Source organism: Lampetra planeri, chromosome 33 (assembly GCF_965212315.1).
Source record: "Lampetra planeri chromosome 33, kcLamPlan1.2.h2, whole genome shotgun sequence".
Lineage (NCBI taxonomy): Eukaryota > Metazoa > Chordata > Hyperoartia > Petromyzontiformes > Petromyzontidae > Lampetra > Lampetra planeri.
In genome coordinates, this window is record NC_136139.1 from 5,875,487 (window position 1) to 5,895,828 (window position 20,342).

The 20,342-nt window shown below is 50.2% G+C and overlaps 1 protein-coding gene across 1 annotated transcript; it reads right to left on the reverse strand.

The window, feature by feature from the left end:
• Positions 1 to 7,321, reverse strand: LOC144729673 (uncharacterized). Its single transcript, XM_078610093.1, has 2 exons — positions 6,944 to 7,321; positions 1 to 3,627 (listed from the first exon to the last, which is right to left on the reverse strand). Exons 1-2 carry the CDS (start codon positions 7,038 to 7,040, stop codon positions 1,814 to 1,816), a joined length of 1,911 nt encoding a protein of 636 aa, XP_078466219.1. The 5' UTR covers positions 7,041 to 7,321; the 3' UTR covers positions 1 to 1,813.
• Positions 7,322 to 20,342: the final 13,021 nt, after the last annotated feature.

Sequence of the window (20,342 nt, forward strand, 5' to 3'; positions counted from 1 at the left end):
TTCGATGCATGCATCATGCGGAGAAGAATATATTTTCGAAGTTTGATTAATTGTTGGTACATGCCCACCGTCACACACACCCGTGTCTCAGCACGTTGCACTATTTCCACTATCTCTCTCCTACCCATTATCTAATTCCTATCGTTTCCCTCTCGTGTTATCTCTCATATTCTATCTCTATTCAATGTCCTGTCTCTCTCTCTCTTAACTCACACCTTGCCTACCTCTCACTGTCTCCTACCTTTTGTTTATATCTTTCCTATGCCTTGTGTAACATCGTGTTCTTATTGAATCACATTGGATCGGGATGCGATTTTTAAGCTTTACATTAGTCAAATATCACGTTCTTCCATTTTCGTCGGGTTAGCTCAGTAAATGCACGCGGCTAATTCGGGAAATAACCATGCAAAGAAGCACATGGGAGGGAGGGAGGATTGATTTGGTGGAAAAACCACAGATTTTGGGCCGGTCCCAAAAAATGTTTCAACAACTAAAGTTCGAAAAAAGTAAGAATATGCTTTTACCCTTTCTGGCAATCAAACAGGAGGCGTTCAGATGTTCAAACAGCAAATATACAACACCTACTCAGCAGTATAACAAAAGCAGTAATTGACCACTTCACAACTCCTCCTCCCCCGCTGCCCTTCCTGGCTCCTCCCCCCTTAACCACTATATAAGGTACAAATATTTTGCTGTGACGGTTTCACCTGAAGACGGAAGCTTGTGTTGCCTCCGAAACGTCGTGATTTTTATTGTTTTATTTTTTATTAATTTTAATTTCATTTTTACCTACGTGACTTTACCGAAAGAACTAAGAGTATGAATCCTTGCAGTCACGAAAGCTTCAAATCTAGAATTAATACAACACCTATACCAAGGCCTATCAAGTCTGCATTAACCACCACACGTATTTGTGGCAAAAACATGCACACAAACAAAAAAATAAACTGTCAAAAAAAGGGGTCCCATAGAAACTAAAGTTCGAAAATGCCGCAGCCTATCCCGTGTGCGACCCCTGCGCTGTTTTGTTGCAGAGCTCTTTAGTTTTAGATCTAATCAGCGGACCGCTGTTCCGTCAGAATGTTTGTATAACCACTCGGAACGGAACGGGCTAATTCGTCCGTTCCGAGTGGGTTCCATTGGGATTTCATCCGTTCGTTTGGCCCGTTGAAATCTCAGCTGCGAGGCCGATGTGGCTGGCGACTGACTCTCTGATCGAAGGCAAATTTTGACGTTTTTTTTTGTCGCTGCGTCGTGAACTGGGTGGTGACGCGCGCGACTGGTGCCGCCGTGATGAATAAAAAAGCGCCTTGGTGGACGAAATTCGGGAAAGTCCACGTCGCTCCAGCATCAACCAGGAGAGGGGGCTTTAATGACTGCTTCGAGACGTTTCTTATCAAGGTCCACCACCGCCTAGTACAAACCACTTACAATGGGGCTCTTGTAATATTGACATTTTTTTTGTTGCCAAATTCGAAAAAAAAAATCTCTTCTCGTTATTGTTTTCCGACCCCCCCCCCCCCCCTGCGATGGACTTATTTGCGCAGAGGGTTTGTCCCAAATGATTGAGTCTGGCTGATATCTCTCTCCCTCCCTCTCTCTTCTGTGCCTTATATTTCTTCTATAGTGTGTCTCTTTGCTATCTCTTATCTCTCTACTATAACGTATCTCCCTCCTATCTCGTATCTATCTCTCTCTCTTCCTCGCATCTTCCTCCTATCACATCTTTCTCTCATCTCTCGTCTCTCCTATCCGTCGTCTCTCCTATCTCTTACCTCTATGCTATTCATTACCTTTCTCCTATCTCTCTTCTTTACTGTTTACCCGCCTTCTTCTTTAGCGGATCACTAGGAGGTGTGGTGGTCGACTGAGTGGTGGTCGACTGAGTGGTGGATGACTTGGTGGTGGTCGACTGTGTGGTGGTTGGCTTGGTGGTGGACGACTGAGTGGTGGTCGACTGCGTGGTGGTCAACTCCTTCTTGGGTGACTTCTCTTTGGCTGACCCTTTCTGGGATGGCTCAGTCGTTGTTGTCTCAGCTGTGGGTGGGTCAACCTTGGGTGGGTCAACCTTGGGTGGGTCAACCTTGGGTGGATCCTCCTTGGGTGGATCCTCCTTGGGTGGATCAACCTTGGGTGGATCAGTTTTGGGTGGATCCTCCTTGGGTGGATCAGCCTTGGGTGGATCAGTATTGGGTGGGTCCTCCTTGGGTGGATCCTCCTTGGGTGGATCAGCCTTGGGTGGGTCAACCTTGGGTGGGTCAACCTTGGGTGGATCAACCTTGGGTGGATCCTCCTTGGGTGGATCAGCCTTGGGTGGGTCAACCTTGGGTGGATCAGCCTTGGGTGGATCCTCCTTGGGTGGATCAGCCTTGGGTGGATCCTTCTTGGGTGGATCAGCCTTGGGTGGATCCTTCTTGGGTGGATCAGCCTTGGGTGGGTCAACCTTGGGTGGATCAGCCTTGGGTGGGTCAACCTTGGGTGGATCAGCCTTGGGTGGATCAGCCTTGGGTGGATCCTCCTTGGGTGGATCAGCCTTGGGTGGGTCAACCTTGGGTGGATCAGCCCTGGGTGGATCAGCCTTGGGTGGATCCTCCTTGGGTGGATCAGCCTTGGGTGGATCCTCCTTGGGTGGATCAGCCTTGGGTGGGTCAACCTTGGGTGGATTAGCCTTGGGTGCGTCAACCTTGGGTGGATCAGCCTTGGGTGGATCCTTCTTGGGTGGATCAGCCTTGGGTGGATCCTCCTTGGATGGCTCCTCCTTGCGAGGTTCCTCCTTGGATGGCTCTTCCTTGGGTGGTTCCTCCTTGGGAGGTTCCTCCTTGGGTGGTTCCTCCTTGGATGGCTCAGCCTTGGATGGTTCCTCCTTGGATGGTTCCTCCTTGGGAGGTTCCTCTTTGGGAGGTTCCTCCTTGGATGGTTCCTCCTTGGGAGGTTCCTCCTTGGATGGCTCAGCCTTGGATGGGTCCTCCTTGGGAGGTTCCTCCTTGGGTGGTTCCTCCTTGGATGGCTCAGCCTTGGATGGGTCCTCCTTGGATGGTTCCTCCTTGGGAGGTTCCTCTTTGGGAGGTTCCTCCTTGGGAGGTTCCTCCTTGGGTGGCTCAGCCTTGGATGGGTCCTCCTTGGGAGGTTCCTCCTTGGGTGGTTCCTCCTTGGATGGTTCCTCCTTGGGAGGTTTCTCCTTGGGAGGTTCCTCCTTGGGATGTTCCTCCTTGGGTGGCTCAGCCTTGGATGGGTCCTCCTTGGGAGGTTCCTCCTTGGATGGTTCCTCCTTGGATGGTTCCTCCTTGGGAGGTTTCTCCTCGGGAGGTTCCTCCTTGGGTGGCTCAGCCTTGGATGGGTCCTCCTTGGGAGGTTCCTCCTTGGGAGGTTCCTCCTTGGATGGCTCCTCCTTGGGTGGCTCAGCCTTGGGTGGCTCCTCCTTGGGTGGCACAGCCTTGGATGGCTCACCGTGCGGGGCTCCCTTGCCCGGTGCGACCCTCGTCAGCGCCCCCGTGGTGGGGGTGGTGGGGGTGGTGGGCGGCTTGGTCGGTACCCGTGGAACCACGGGCTCGGGGAGGGACGGGTCGTAGCTGAGCATCTTGAACCACTCCGGACTTGGCGTCTTGACCGTGGTCGTCGACGACTCACCTGCACCCGGGGCAAGTCCAGGCGGAGAGAGAAAGACGGAGGTGGGGGGGGGGGACAGACCGCATGAGCTCCGCGTCCGTCGCTAACGGCCAACGCCGAGCAACCCGATTGCTTCTAGATTTGAAGCTTTCGTGACTGCAAGGATTCACACTCTTAGGTTTTTTCGGTAAAGTCACTCTGATTGCCACCTTCGGGCGTGAGAATTGGTCTTCAACTTTTACCGGTCAACTGTGAACAAGACTACGGTAGTAGGAGCAGTTGGACGCGTTACACGCGCGTAGAGTAGCACGTCTCTGGATGGGTCGGGTGGAGGAGGGGGATTGTGACTTACAATGTTGGCAGATAATTACGTGGCCTTACCCAATCATGAATTATGAATCATACCATTGACCGATAAACCTTCGTGTTAAGTGAACCAATCAATCAAAGAGTGAGTCAATGTGTCAATTAATAGTGGCAATGCAGTAACCATAATAATTCCATTTAGCACTTTTCATCAAGGACGTCAAAGCGTTGTACATGACACAGCAGCAGCAGCAGACACACAGCATAAAAATAATAGTATAAATACGTAAAAAAATAATTTCATTAATTCAGAAACAAATTAAGAAGCGAAGGCATATAAATAGGTTTAAGGCGGGTTTTTTAAATGTCCACAGACTCGGAGATCTTGATGTCTCGTGGAAGAGCGTTCCATTGCCTGGGGGCTACACGGGAAAAAAAATCGGTCACCCACAGACCGAAACCTCTACCTGGGAATTCAGAGAAGAGCTGCATCCTCAGATCTTAGGGACCTTAAGGGGACTCATGAGTGCAGCATGTCAATGATGTTGGCTGCGGCAAGATGGTTTCACTATACTAATAGGGTTTTTCCACTTTTTTTTCTGGCAACAAAAACTGACACCTTTTGCAAGGAATCATGCTTACATTAACCACAATACATGCAGTCAAATTCCTTGCAAAAGGTGTCAGTTTTTGTTGCCAGAAAAAAAAGGGGAAAAACCCTATTAGTATATTTTGGTACTGGCAAAGGAGGTCCCATGATGGTTTCACTACTTTGTAAGTTAACAATATAATTGTTTAACTGTATTCTACGTGATATTGTATGCCAGTGCAGGGAGCCCAAAACGGGTATAATATGATGTGTAGGAGGTGGTTAACACCAAGCCTGACTGCTGATGAGACCAAACACACAGTTTGCCTGCTTAACACATGCCGCTTGATAATATTGGTCTGTAAGCCAATGGGTTGATGGACTCAAACACAGCAAGTCCTCCGTTAACGCGGTAGATGCGTTCCTGGAGAGAGGCTACATTAAGCGAAAAACGCGTTCAGCGAAACCAAATATTCCCCCATAAATAATGTGACGGTAAAGTTTGGCGAGATAACGATGCGCGCGCACACAGTGAGATGGCGGGACAAATAATGGAGACTACGCCGCTGTGTTACTGCATCATTCCGCGTACCGTATCCTACCGCTCAGTCGCGTAGCTCAAGAAAGTAGTTCGTCGTCGACTGCTCAGAAACCGCGTTATAACGGGCGCCTTCCACGTAATAACGGCGCACGCATTCCACCTTGTGCGAAAAGTGTTCACTCATGGAAGAACCGCGTTATAGCGAAAACGCGTTATCGTGTAGACAGCACGCGTTAAGCGAGTACTTTGCCGTGCGTTGTTATGCTTTGGCATGTGGCTTAGCGGAAAGTTGGAATACATAGTCAAGTACTGCCCGTCTAGACCAATGTAAGGCGGCATCACGGCAATTCATCAACTCACTACCGGTTCCGCTGAATGGCTAAACAACCTAGTCGACATCACATTATAGAGTGTGTTGCTGTTATAGTTAGCAGCGCACAAAAGGTGGACTGTTCACGAAACAGCAGGGAGGCGCAGGAAGGCACGACTTCCAACGTGCCTTGCATGCAGCAGGAGGAGAGAGGCAGAGTCAGAAAGCACACGAAGTCATTTCTAATGTTCTCGAACTTTCCATCGATGAAATCGTCGGTGAGCTCTTCGGACGTGGTGACTGATGTCGCACGTGTGCTTCTGGAGACACGAGACGGAGCTCACGGTGCTGGAGAAGGAATTTAGATTTTCCAAAACCATTTGAGACTACGAGAGAGAGAGCGTAAATCTCATTTGTAACACGATACAAGTCTCGTAATATTCGATGGGAGCTATTGCCGACATGGCAATGAATTTCGAGAGCACGTTTCGAGCGCTGTCTCTCAAGTCTGTGGCGAGTCGATCTTGTTGGTCTGTTCATGGATGTCAGTGGGCGGTGGGTGGCTATGCATGTGGCCTTTAATCCAGCAATGTGCAGGCGAGGGTTGATAGATCCCAGAATGTATGAGAAAGTCCCTTCCCGCCGGCATTGAGGTGTCATAACCCCTGGATCGTCAAGACAATGGTGGGAACTGCAAAATGCGGACTCCATCTTTCCCTTCTGCATGGGATAGAGTGTTAACACTCATTAATTGATCGATAACATCTTCACATGGTGGTGGTGTTGGGGGATTTGGCACCGGCTCACTTGCCTGACTGCCTTTTCCGCTCGTCTGTGGCTCCTTGCGCCTGAGTCGCTCTCTCTCGCTCTCTCTCGCTCCTTCTCTTCGAGAGCGTTCAGACTCAGAGAGCGAGCGAATATTACGCGGTTGCGGCGCGCTACGGGTTGACATCGTGATGATGATGATGGTTAATCATTATCATTATTAACGAGAGAGCCAAGGTAGTTGCTAAAATACTTTCGAGTCTTCAGAACTACGAGAACCTTCACAGCCGTGAACAGTCACGCGCGAATAGGCAGGTGTCGCGTGTACTGAATGTACGTACGTTGAACTTCTTCCGCGTAGCCAACCGCGCTCATCGGAGGTGTTAACAGAGGAGGCGTGGACATCAGTGCCGGACAGCGCGCAGGGGGTCATTTTAAATCGGTAACAAGGTAGCCTCGGGGGTTGGGAGAAAGGAAAAAAACAAAATCTAAAATGCTTTGAGTGACTGTTCCCAAAGGTGACAGGTACCCATCAAGGTAAGAGCGATGGACCTGGAATTGCAGATTAAAAGCTCAAAGCGCAGCAGAGGACTCGCTTAGGCGCGCGGCGTTAAGACTCAAATTGATGGGCCGCGGCGGATTTGCGTCTAAATCTGGTAATTTGTCTTTCCGCGGCCTCTCCGAGATTAAAGGGGACATCTTCGCCTCTGGCCGATCACGGTGCGCACCGTGAGCTTGGGTGGCTGTGTGCACTCATAATCTGTGCGTAAATACCGCTTAAGACCCCCCACGCCCTATGTTGACCCGATCTCTTGAGTTCCCTTACCTCTGTCCACCAAGCACCGCGCCAGGCAACCGGTAGTCAGAGCCAGCGCCACGAGGGCGAGCAGCGGCATCGGTCGAAGAGCGCGCACCGGGTGCATGATTGGCCTCCGTATCCGCCCGCGGAGGAGGCTCAGACCGTCGTGGCCACACGCTGCGATGATTTGTCCCGCAGGGGAGACGAGAGCGTGGAGGAGCAGGAGGAGAGGAGTTGGTGTCGATAGCGAGTACCGAGAGAACCTCCACACGACGCTCTAACCCTCGCCCCTGATTACGCGCATATTTAAAGGAATGGACGCTGGGCGCTGCGTACGTGGCGACAGGACGCGACGGGTAAATGGCACGAGGCACGCGTCCCGTGCTTGTGGTTCGCGCAGGGAGTGTATCGTCTTGCCGAGTGGAAGATGTTTGCCGGCGTCAAGGGTCGGTGGGATTGAGGCCGTAGGCACGCTCAAGTAGATTCGCTCACCACGTAGTCGCGTACAGTGGGAGGCACGTTTAACCTCTCGATTACGCGCATAAAAGAAAAAACACAATGGCAATGATCTCCCCCGTATGAACTTGATTTAGACCAGTGTCCTTTGCTCATTTTCAGAGGGGGGGTGGGTAGGGGGGGGGGCACTTTCGCCGACCAAGACATCGTCATCGGCGTAAGGTCCGCCAGACATTCGAAACCATTGTTGGGTTTGACAGCAGCACGATGATGATGATGATGGTGGGGTGGTGTTCTCAAGTCAGGTGCCGCACCAAAGGCCATCATGGGACGCCAGTGGCCCATGCTGCCCTTTGCAATGAAGAGCACTGGTGTCGCGACTGTTGGGGCAAGTCGTGTTAGCGAGCCACTATTGGTAAGGTCGGTGCGGCGCTCGACGGGGGCGAGGGGAAGGGGGGGGGGCTGTGTGGCACAACACGCTGCCGCCGTTGTCTCTCCAGACACTGATGGGGACACAACTTCGCACACGCGCCACCAGCTACACGTTGACACGTGAGCACATGTCACTCGCCGCCTCCGGTTGGCACGGTTGGCAGTGTACGGTGCGAAAGAGGTTCAATATATACATACATACATGCCTACATACAGCCATGACCGGGAGCCGAAATCAGGTCGCCCGGGTTCACAGCACTGTGCGCTAACCACTGCGCCACCGTTCAATCACGGAGCGGAAGAAGTTATAGTCACGCATAGACTGGCTCCTGTCACGGGAAAGTAGAACTTCGATCACTGGCTCAGGACCGTGTACGGATATGAGTTGTTATGCTCAGTAGGCCTGAGATCGAGACAGATATCTCTCATTCGCCACTAATGTTCGCCGTCGCCGACAATTGAATTCAAGTCGCCGGGCGTAGAGTGCAGTGCACTAATCACTGCCCCACCGCTCTTCACATACGCGCACATACGCCCGTGTAGACATACGTATACAAATGCGACTTCTGCAACCACGTATGTCTGTGTGTGTGGGGGGGGTGCGCGGGAGTGTAGCAGCTAGCGCGTTCCGCTACGAACCCGAGTTCAATTCCGGCTCACGGCCAACTCCGGTGACAGTTTTATGAACCGGTTCTGGGCCTCCCTTAGGGACTCGGCCTCAAATGAGTACCTGGTGCGGTGTGTAAACATCACCACTGGGGAGACAAAGGCGGTCGGGGTGGTGCTGTCCTCCCACCCCCTCGTGTACTGTTCCGGCCTTCATAGGTGTTCGCTAACAGCACTTGCCCCAACAGTCTGTTAAGGCTATACGGGGGATCTTTCTCTTCGTCTTTATCTTCGTCTTTGTAAGGAGGGGTAGTGTAGCGGTTAGGGCGCTGCACCTCGAACCAGGCGACCCAAATTAAATTCTCGGTCCTAGGCCTCCCCTAGGTCGGCTCAGCCTCAAATGGGAACCTGGTGCGGTGTGTAAACATTACCACTGGGGAGACAAAGGCGGTCGGGGGAGGTGCTGTCCTCCCACCCCCTCGTGTACTGTTCCGACCTTCATAGGTGTTCGCTAACAGGCCTCCCCTAGGTCGACTCAGCCTCAAATGGGAACCTGGTGCGGTGTGTAAACATTACCACTGGGGAGACAAAGGCGGTCGGGGGAGGTGCTGTCCTCCCACCCCCTCGTGTACTGTTCCGACCTTCATAGGTGTTCGCTAACAGGCCTCCCCTAGGTCGACTCAGCCTCAAATGGGAACCTGGTGCGGTGTGTAAACATTACCACTGGGGAGACAAAGGCGGTCGGGGGAGGTGCTGTCCTCCCACCCCCTCGTGTACTGTTCCGACCTTCATAGGTGTTCGCTAACAGGCCTCCCCTAGGTCGACTCAGCCTCAAATGGGAACCTGGTGCGGTGTGTAAACATTGCCACTAAGGAGACAAAGGTGACCGTGCGTGGTGCGGACCAGCCACCCCCATCATGTTTCGTTCCAGCCTTCATAGGTGCCCGCTAACAGCACTTGCCCCCCAAAAAGTCGGTCAAAGCTATACGGGGGTTTCGATTTAAAGCTTTCGTGACTGCAGGGATTCATCTTCTTGGTTCTTTCGGTAAAGTCACGTAGAAGGGAAGTAATAAAATAATAAAAATAAAACATAATAAAACAATTCTCACGACGTTTCGGCCACAACGCAAGCAGCCGTCCTCAGGCGAAGAATGAAACACCACCCCCCCTCTAACCCAGCTTAAATATACGCTCCAAGCTTGGTGGTGTTTCATTCTTCGCCTGAGGACGGCTGCTTGCGTTGTGGCCGAAATGTCGTGAGAATTGTTTTATTATGTTTTATTTTTATTATTATTATTATTTCCCTTCTACGTGACTTTACCGAAAGAACCAAGAAGATATACGGGGGTTCTTTGTCTTTGTTGCTAAATTAGGCCTTCACGTGGCACTCAAAGTGCACCTACGGCGCTTATGGAGCAGCGCGATACAATTCCATGTTCGACACGTGTCCGATGTCACCGTTGTTTGTACATTGACTGAAGAGTGGAGAGATGAATCGGCAGCGCTGGTGGCCTGCGTCGGAATCCGGGTTATTGTGGAGCTGCAGCGAGATCATTTTTCACGAGAAAAAAACTTAAAACTTCAAAAGAAAATAACAATAAAATTATAAATATCATTGTTTCGGGCAATGACCTGAAGAAAGGCCATGACCTGAAGAAAGGCCATTGCCCGGAACGTCGCATATTATATATATATATATTTTTAAGGATACCAGCGGCGGAGACATCACCAAATAATACATTTGTTCCCGATACGAACAGCGGCATCACCGAATCATACACATTTTCATGATACAAACAGCGGCATCACCGAATAAAACAATTGCCACGATACGTACGAACAGCGGAATAACCAAATAATAAAATTGTCACGATACGATTATCGCGGTAACAGTTTCCCCCCGCACTTTTATTGTGCATTTTCCTTGTACAGTATCGTTTAATACGTAACTGTAATTCCAAGTGCAAACAAAGATTTGCTTTACAGCTAACATAAAGCCTGCGGCGCGCGTTTTCTTCCAGCCACTGGGTCTCTACGATCTGCCGTCCCGCACACAATACGCGGCGACTTAAACTAAATGGGGATGTACGTAGGTTTTCGCGACAAATATCATTCATAAGAGAGGTTTTTGGGTTAGAGCGCATAAATATATAAATGTGTCGTTAAAACCCGCCACCTCCCGACTAATACGGGTTGTCACGTAAACAGAACGTGGCCAATTCGTCACTAGTACAGCACTAACCGGTGTATTGGAGAGCCAAACCATTACTGGCGAAACGTCGTACTCAGATTGTAAGTGTTGTGGCTTGGCTCTCCAACACACCGGTTAGTGCTGTACTAGTGACGAATTGGCCACGTTCTGTTTACGTGACAACCCTTACTAGTTGGCTGTGTCGGGTGGTGGCGGGTTTAATGACACATTTATATATTTACGCGATCAGACCCAACGACCTCTATCATGAAATTGTGATGATTGCGTCACGGTGGAGCGACGTGAGCACTGCACAGCCACGGTCCCGGCCGTCTTTGTCTCCCCCAGTGCTAATCTTTACGCACTGCACCGGGCAACTGGTTGAATGATAAGTCGGTCGAGGGGGAAGGACCAGGAACGGTTATGATATCGCATGTGCAACAAAATAAAAACAATGATTCCCCCGTATAGCCTTTAACAGACTGTTGGGGCAAGCGCTGTTAGCGAGCACCTATTAAGGGCGGCCATGGCCCACGCGTGAATAAGGGAGTGCTTTGGCGAGCACCACGCCTGGCCACTCTTTCTCCAACACCCGATCAGCAATCCATGGTTGAAGTAGTAGACTCAAACAAACACCCCCATGACCGACACACCGTGGGGAGGGCCTTCATCTGCCAGCAACGGATTAACACAGGAACTGTGCAGCATCATTAGCCTCATCAGAATTTCTCCATTATGACTATAGGACTATATTTATTTATTTGTCGGCGTAAACTGTGCGATGGACGCCCTCTGATCGGTGCTCTCTGTTGACATTGTGGGACGCGCGCGCACGCGCGCGCACTCACTCGCATCCGCGTTATTGTCACGCGTTCCGACTGACTGCGGTTTCATTTCAGTGCTCGGAGCAAATTGTCATGACGCCACGCAGGCGCAGATATAGGGCGCTCGTCTGACACTGCTGACCACGCGGTGGGGAGGGGGGCAGTCACGTAGGTGGGACATGCGAGAGGCAGAAGAAGATCTGGGGGAGCCGCGTGCGCGCGCATCGCGTTGGGGGGGGGCAGTTGTTAGCGCACTTTGCTACGAAGCCGGCAACCCGAGTTCGATTCCAGTTGGTGATGACGAATAACCGAACCATGCACGTCCATGAACTCCCCTATGTCATCTTACATGAGTTCCTTGTGCGGTTTGTAATGATCATAATTAATGTGAATATCAGAAGGGTGCCTGGGTGGCGAGATGTTATCTGCCTCGCCTGGTATGGAGAAGTTTGTGGGTTCGATCCCGACCCTGACATCTGTATAATTGGAGTTTGCGTGTCTCTCTCCCCGTGGTGGCGTGGATTTTTCTCCGCGTCATGCGGTTTCCCCCCCTCCACATTTAGAGTATTTGGCTGCTATAAATGTCCACGTGATAAGCCACTTCGTTGAGCCCTCGTTTGCGGCCAGGTCGCTTCTGAAAAATTAGAGCTGTATAGCCCAGTGGACCCTACCTAATAAAATATATATATAGTTAAGTTTTAGTTGATATCTTGATTTGAATCTTGATTTGAAGCTTTCGTGACTGCAGGAATCCATCGTCTTTGGTTCTTTCGGTAAAGTCACGTAGGTAGAACAATAATAGATCACGACGTCATCGCAACAATCGTCATATTTTAGAATTATGGAGACAAAGGTGATCGGGCGTGGTTCTGGCGACCCACTCACCCACACACCCATCCACCCGCCCGTGTGCCTTGCCGGCTTTAAGAGGCGTTCGCTAAGCCTCGCTCACAGCTCCATGGTGCGGGGGTAGGGTATCTTCGTCTTCGTCCACAGAGCTGTGTGACTGGACACACGCGGACACGCAGCACAGCGATCAGTCAACTCGGTGGCCGCGTGCCCAGCTCAGAAAATCCTGCGGCGGGAATAATAACCCAGCGCGGATAGGAGAGATTTTAAAAAAAATGTTTATTGCATGTAGCTTAAGCTTCCATTTATTAATCGTTCCTCTCCTATATATTCCCAAGTTCGATAATAATCTTGCTCAATAAAAAAAACTGATAGTATTACAAATGATAATAGTTTTTTTTTGGGGGGGGGGGGGGGTCAGATCGCCGCGTAAGTAAAATGTGTGTTGTAAACCGGTGAACAAAGATGATCGATTTAAGAGTGATTCAGAACTCCACCGCTGTCCTTCCCCGGCACCTCCGATTGGCTCGGTTAGCTACATACGGCGCGAAAGAAGTTCAACATACGTACATACGTAATGCTGGAGAGTGATCCACAACATTTTACAATTGAGTAGTCCGACGCTTCGCTGCAGTTGCAACCAGCATCATCGGGAATCTGCCAAAAGGGTTTACGACCTGCCCTCCAACTAAATTGTGAATTAATAATAATATCGGTCGCGAAAGCCTCCGTGTTAAACTTATCTCTCGCCACTTCGACGGTGCTGCTTGCTGCTGGTCGATTGGCATCTTTGGACCTTGGGCCTAAGCACAGCAACTATGATAACACAACAACAACTAATTAAATTTCGATTTAAATCTTTCGTGACTTTACCGAAAGAACCAAGAAGAACATCATCATTAGCCATTGTCGCAAAAAGGGAGCTTGCCCACACCATCGCACCGCCACCCTCCAACACGCTCCTGCACCTGGAGCCGATCTCTTCGCTCCATCTCCACGGAGGTCCCTTCCTCTTGGTATTCGATTCTCCCTTTGGCTGCCATTCCGATGCCGTCACCAGCGACTCACAGGCCATAAGTCATCATCCTTCCTCTACCATGCATGTGTTCTGCCCAAGCCTATTTACAGTTCTATACAGGACGACAATTTTAAATGTACTTTGAGATAAAATACTGTATCATCATCATCACCATCACGATCCATGGGCAGATAGCCCCGTAGGTGTCCACTGCACATTTCATAATTTCTTTCCACTTTTCTCTGTCTTGTGCCAATATGCTCGAGCAGTGCGACATCTTTCTGGCAACAATCTCTGATGTCGTCGTCAATCCGTTCTCTGGTGGGTCTTCCTCTCTTTCCGGTTCCTTCCATTTTTCCGAACAACAACAACAACAACCACAACACACTTTTAATTTTCCTGTTCATGTCCATCCTTCAGATGTGTCCAACGAGTGCTAGTTTCCTTCTCATCACTGCCCGTATCAGGTCTTCTTCTATGCACACCCCCTTTCTTACCGTACACCACGATAATAATCATCTGTTTATTATATTCTCATGATTTCTTACAATTTTATAGTTTCGGGAAATGCATATTGTGTTGGGTGCGGTGGAGTGCGTACCTACTGGTAACAATTTTATCGACCTCATAAGGATGATTGGTCGTGGTTTGAGGTTGTCTTGTGGTTGTTGTTGCTTGTTTGACTTGCATCCCACTGGGATTTTTGCACACAGCGTTGGTGTACGGTGATTTTTTTCTGCAATATTTTGCTGTCTTTTCTTGGATTTTCTGTTTGCACTTAGTCACATATTCACTTTAAGATGTTTTTTGTTCATGTTTTTGTTTTTTGTTTGTTGTGGTTGCACCCGATTCAAGAGCCGAATGGCTCACAGGGCTACACCTAATACATGAACTTGAACTTGACCCGCTCGATGTGCGTGTTTCGACCTCAAATCTTCGACTACCTACATCGCTGCTCGGTCTGACGCACTGTGTACACGTGCGGCATTCCTTTAGTCCATCAACTGTTGGATGAGAGCCTCGTCACGCCCCGCGGATCGTGTAAGTCATTTGACCATACTTCACCACGCTGGTCAGTGCGGGTTGTGGACGGTGCCGGATTAAACTAGTGCGGGGCCTGTAGCACATGTTATAAAGGGGCCCTAATAAAACAAATAAATATTAAAACACACATTTTCAACTTGGATAGTAAAGTAATTGTATTTTTTCAGTTGCTATACAGCCAGATAATACGACAAATCGCTAACCTTAAACACCCGGTCGTTCATGAAAGTTGAAGGCAGTATCGTAAGAGAGCAAGTGCAGAATCTCTGAACCGGAATTGATAGCTTGAAAGCATTTAGCGCGGGGCCCTTGAAAGTGCGGGGCCCGTAGCATTTGAAGCTACTTTTGCTGCTAGGATCATCTGGCTCTGGTTGTGTATAAGGCGAAGGCAGGGGGAAGCATCGGCGTTGGGTGCAGTAGCGGTGTCGGATTAAGGTTGTGGTAGGCACTAGGCACTTCTATTTCGTAGACCTTCAATGAAAACTCTCTACAGTTCGTACTGCCCAGCTAAAGCTGATATTAAAAAAAAAGCTGTCTGCGATCAATCAAAGAACAACAAGGCTTGTCTTCATCTAGCACTCATTCTCTCGTGAGAATGAGATTGTTCGAAAAGCACAATTTGAAGATGTTATTTGCAAATTATGCAATTAAAGAAATGTATCGAAAAGTTCGTCTCCTGTTGTTAATTTACCTCACCTTATGAGAAAAAAAAGATTGACATCACGCATCACGCTGCCTCTTTATATATTTACTCTTGCCTATCCTTGCTATAGAATAAATTTAACTCAAGAATATACCTTGGATCCATATATTTTTTTGTATCGTACAAAAAAACTAAATACACGGCCAACATTTTTTGTTGTTGCCGTACTGCCCCTAGGACCTAAGAAAACGAAAGGTCCTACGAAAAATGAACGTGACCAGTTCCTACTGCGCCTATTGAGCGATATGGCAGTGTGCGTTCGACTCGAATAGCAACGGTGCCCAAGCACTGGCCAGGCTCAACCTGCTGAGCTTACGAGATCCGTTAAGGTCGGGCACATTCAGGGTGATTTGTTCATAGGCTTATACGTTAGCATACGATGTTGTATATTTTTTAAACAAAGTTTGGCTGCCATTGGAACCTCATTTGCCAGAATAAAAAATATGATAATTGTTTTTTTACCCTTTTATCTGCCAACAAAACTGACACCTTTTTTTACAAGGAGTCATGTTTGCATTGACCACAATACCTGCAGTCGTGGGTCACAGGGGTTGTTTGACCATACTTCACCACGCTGGTCAGTGCGCGGTGGGTAAAGGCGGGCAGCACCTCCCATGGGCACGTTTGGCTACGTACGGTGCGAAAGAAGTTCAACATGCATCGCAAACGATCCAGACGGTGCAGGTAATGTGGTGAGCCAGCAACACGCTTGCTGTACTGCCCTCTACTGACCAACACGTTCGCTCTGCGCGTTGCATTCAAGTGTTGACACAATATGGTCCCATGATACAGCTTGCTCGCCCCGAGCTCTATAAACGCTCTGATTACCTGTGTAGTGACTTGTAGCGTCACTACTGTGTACACACACATGCACACGTGTGACGTCACTATGCGGGGGAACGTCACTGAGCACGCGGATCTACACACACACATGACGTCATCCCGTCTGGAAGCGGGAATGACGTCAGGGCCGGTTCAAGGGATCTGGAGGCCGGGGGTGAGGGCCACGGGGGTTGTGTAAGGCCGTGGCACTCTGAGTGAATCCGGCTGGATACGTGACCGCATCAAGGTGGGGGCCGGGGGCCCCGGGGCCACCTTGGGGGGCCACGTGGACAGCCGAGCAGCTTCTCGAGAGTTCTCCAAGGTGGGCGTGGCCAGGCTGGGGCCCGGACACGCCGAGGCCACGCCCACCTTCTCCAGAGTTCTCGAAGGTGGGCGTGGCCAGGGTGTGGCCCAGACACGCCGAGGCCACGCCCACCTTCTCCAGAGTTCTCGAAGATGGGCGTGGCCGGGGTGTGGCCTGGACACGCCGAGACCACGCCCACCTTCTCCAGAGTTCTCGAAGGTGGGCGTGGCCCGGGTGGAGCCCCGGACACGCCGAGGCGCATATAAGCGGCCTCCTCACCGGGTTCGAGGCTGCTCGTGTCAAGGAAGAAGACGCCTCCTGAAGACACCTGGAGAAGAAGAGTCAAGCCTCCAGTCAGCGTAGCCCTCCTGGCTGGGTCACGCCAGTCCTATCCGAGAGTCAGTGTTAGCGAGTGATGGTGTGTGTTAGCGAGAATATGTCGGTGGTCACCACCCTATGTTAAAGTGTTACAATGAGATAACAATAACTAGTGTTGTCTCCCAAGAAGTTGTGTGTGCGACTAATTCGAGCCCATTACATGTGGTGTGTATTTGTGCTGTTCGCCTTTGGGCGTACTCTGGTCTGACACGGGTGAGACTAGTCCATAAAGAAGGCTGTCTCTGGTGCAGGCCAATCAGTATCAAAGGCAATGCATATATAATTATCAGAGCATGTTTGATTGCATGTTCACCACAAGAACGTGTGGTTAATGCAGACTTGATTCCTTTCAAAATGTATCCATTTGGTGTTTGAACATCTTAACACTTGCTTTATTGCTGGAAAGGGTATAAAACCTATTGCTATTTTTCATGTTATATTTGCAATACAGTATTCGGCAACTTAAACGGGTAGCCTGGTAGTAACCTACTTGCTGTGCTGTCACATACGTGTAGGACAGATATAAATACACACCTCCAATGCTACGTCAAAGTAACGTTTTGCATACCCACTACCTACTCGCATGCTTAACGAGTGATATTGTGTGAGCTAGTTTAAAAGCAACGAATCAATGTGCTATGTAGAAGGGCCGTTGCCCGAAACGTCGCCTAGTATATATGCCATACATACACGTGTCATTTTAAGGCCACAGCGGTATTGATGAATGCGTTTGGTTTTTTTTGTTTGTTCTTGGTGTTACCTGTGCTTGTGCATCACTGCCAATGCGGCAGCTGTAAGGACCCCCAAATACATTTGCGTGCGTGTGCCGCGTGAGAGATGGCAACAGTGTGGGGAGGCCCTCATCCAGCAGTGGATTGACCATGGCTCACGATGATCATGATGATGGTGATGATGAATCGCCCGGTAATGTGTTGACGGTCTCACGCGTTTTCCCTCTCCCTCCACCCCTCCTCCCCGTTATCCATGTCACGGCCGATCTTCAAAACCACTGCCCAAACTTCTGAGCTGCACTAAAAACTATAAACATTTTTGTTATTTTACCAGGTAAGGCCCAATGAGATATAAAGCTATTTTTAAGAAGCGACCTGGCCAACAAATTAGAGCTCACATAAAGTGGCTTATCATGTGCAAATGTATAGTGGCCGAATACTCAAAACGCACGTTTATAAATGTGGAGGTAAAAATCTGGAGGACCCGGAGGAAAATCCACACGACCACGGGGAAAGCATGCACATCCAAATATACAGCAGGCGTCAGGGTCAGGAACGAACTCATGACCTCCTGTATACCAGGCGAGGTAGTTAACATCTCGCCACCGTGGCTGGTGCCACTGTGTTTCTAAGTGTATCCCGCCCTGTCACCTGTAACGGTGAGCGCGCATTCTTACTCGCGCTATTATTGCGTAACGCTGCGGTGTGTGGCAATGTGTGGTTTCCCGCAGATTGGGAACTGAAAGTGCTATTCGGCCCTCGGTAAGGAAGAGGTTCCACGACCAAGCCCTGGCTTCGATTCAGCTTAGCGCCACGTGAAAAAGAGCTTTATAGCTCATGCGATTCCTCCAGTACACATCAATATTCGGATTCTGATGTTGAGTGCATGGTGTGAGTTGTTTGGAGGCGCAAGTGTTGGACGAAACGACGAATCTCCTGTGCCACGTCTAAAAAACAAACCCATCGTGACGTTAAACCTCGTTCGGGTGTGCAACGTGCGGGCAGGAGAGAGACTCGGGGTTCAGCTAGGCCATGTCCATCAGTGTTTAATCATTCGCGTTGGCAGAACTTGTCGACACAGTCACCGTTAAACAGACAAAACAACAAAGGACTTTCGTCGCCGCACACGTTTCGTAAGCACACCACTTTAATCAAAGCTGCTTGAAGGAAGCAGCCCTTACGGACAGAGGTTGCGAACCGTCTACATTCCAAAGGCATTCGCTGTCGGGACACGAGGTAAAGTTTGAGCAAAGCAAAGCGCGACTCCTGTCACAAGGCTGGTAGTGACCAACGCTTCTGCCCATAGACACCGAGAGTGTGGCACTCAGAGGAGAGGATCCAGACTCTTCCGAGGGCGTTTGAATGTGAAGGGACGCCACTCCGTTGGGTTTCTTGCAGGCAGAGCCGTCCCTAGGGTTCAGCGAATTGTGGTGACTGCCCCGGGCCCCGCGCTTTGGGGGGGGGGGCGCGCTTCGACGTTTCGGTGTCTAGATGTAATAGTTCCGGTTTAGTTTAAAGGCGTCAGGGGGGGGCACAAGGTGTGAGTTGCCCCCCCCCCACCCCGGTTGAGGTTTAGGGCGTAGAGTTAGAAGTTAGGGTATAAGGTCACAAAATATGATTTAGGGTCACGTAAAGAGCTAGGCGTTCGGGTGTAAAGTTAGGAGGTAATGTGAACGGTTAGAAACTATGGATTAGAGGGGTGGGGTTAGGGTTTACGGCCAAGTGTTAGTGATTAGGGATTGAAGTTTAGGGGTCAGTTTTAAGGGGTTAGGGACAGCAGTATCTAAACACTGCTTTACTTACCACCCAGTAGCCTCGGCTTAGTAAGATTGGTGGATCCGACACCGTTGTCCCAGCAGCTGAATTAACCTATTCAAGTGAGAGGGCCAGATTCGAACCAGCGACTCCAGACTCCTCAGATGCCAGCGAATGTCCAGGGCCCGCAATCTATCCATTAAGACACCAACCACCGCCAGGTCTAGCCATTGGTCGGGTCACGGAACCCATCGGGTTCACTCACTGCTGCAGGCAGTAGCCATGAGAATTTCTTTAGCCTAGGCCTTGCCTAAGATATCGGGGTGATTCCTTCACAGGGCCCAAGGTAGGCCTCTGCACGGCAGCAAATGAAACACGAAGCGTAATGAACACGAAAGCAACCCACCACCTTGTTGGGACACGTGGGTGCTACTAGAAAATATATGCCCACTCTTAAGTCCTTCCTCAGGTTTGTTCATATATTGTTAATATATGTATTTGTCTGTCTGACGGTGCAACAGCTCATAGCTTTGGTTATCTGCCTGTTTGACTGGCTGACGGGTTGCCTACCAACTTTTTGTTTGCCCGTCTGTTACTCCTTAAATACCCAGCGAGAGTATTTAATTCCCATTGCGAGAGGGCGCTTTTTGCTCCTTCCTGGGCTTGTCTCTCTTAGAAGACTTGTCATCTTTCTTACTCTCTTCCTTCTTGGGCTCTTTTTTATCGTCTTTCTCCTCCTTGGACCCCTCGTCTTCCTTCTGATCTTTCTCCTTGGGTTTCTGACTGACTGAAGCAGGTCTGGCACTCGAGTTCTGACTCCCTGATGGGGGCACTCTACTGGGGTTCTGGCCGGATGAAGGGGACGCACCTCTGGGGTTCTGGCCGGCTGAAGGGGAAGCTACACTGGGGTTCTGACCAGCTGAAGGGGAAGCTCCACTGGGTTTCTGGCCGGCTGAAGGAGAAGCTACACTGGGTTTCTGGCCGGCTGAAGGGGAAGCTACACTGGGTTTCTGACCAGCTGAAGGGGAAGCTACACTGGGGTTCTGACCGGCCGAAGGGGAAGCTCCACTGGGTTTCTGGCCGGCTGAAGGGGAAGCTACACTGGGTTTCTGACCAGCTGAAGGGGAAGCTACACTGGGTTTCTGACCGGCCGAAGGGGAAGCTACACTGGGTTTCTGACCAGCTGAAGGGGAAGCTACACTGGGGTTCTGACCGGCCGAAGGGGAAGCTACACTGGGTTTCTGACCAGCTGAAGGGGAAGCTACACTGGGTTTCTGACCGGCTGAAGGGGAAGCTACACTGGGTTTCTGGCC

Coding starts and splice junctions, on each gene's coding strand:
- LOC144729673 (XM_078610093.1), bottom strand. CDS start 7,040: ATGCACCCGGTGCGCGCTCTTCGACCGATGCCGCTGCTCGCCCTCGTG. Junction 3,628..6,943: donor GCGGTGCTTGGTGGACAGAG/GTAAGGGAACTC, acceptor CCCCGGGTGCAG/GTGAGTCGTCGACGACCACG.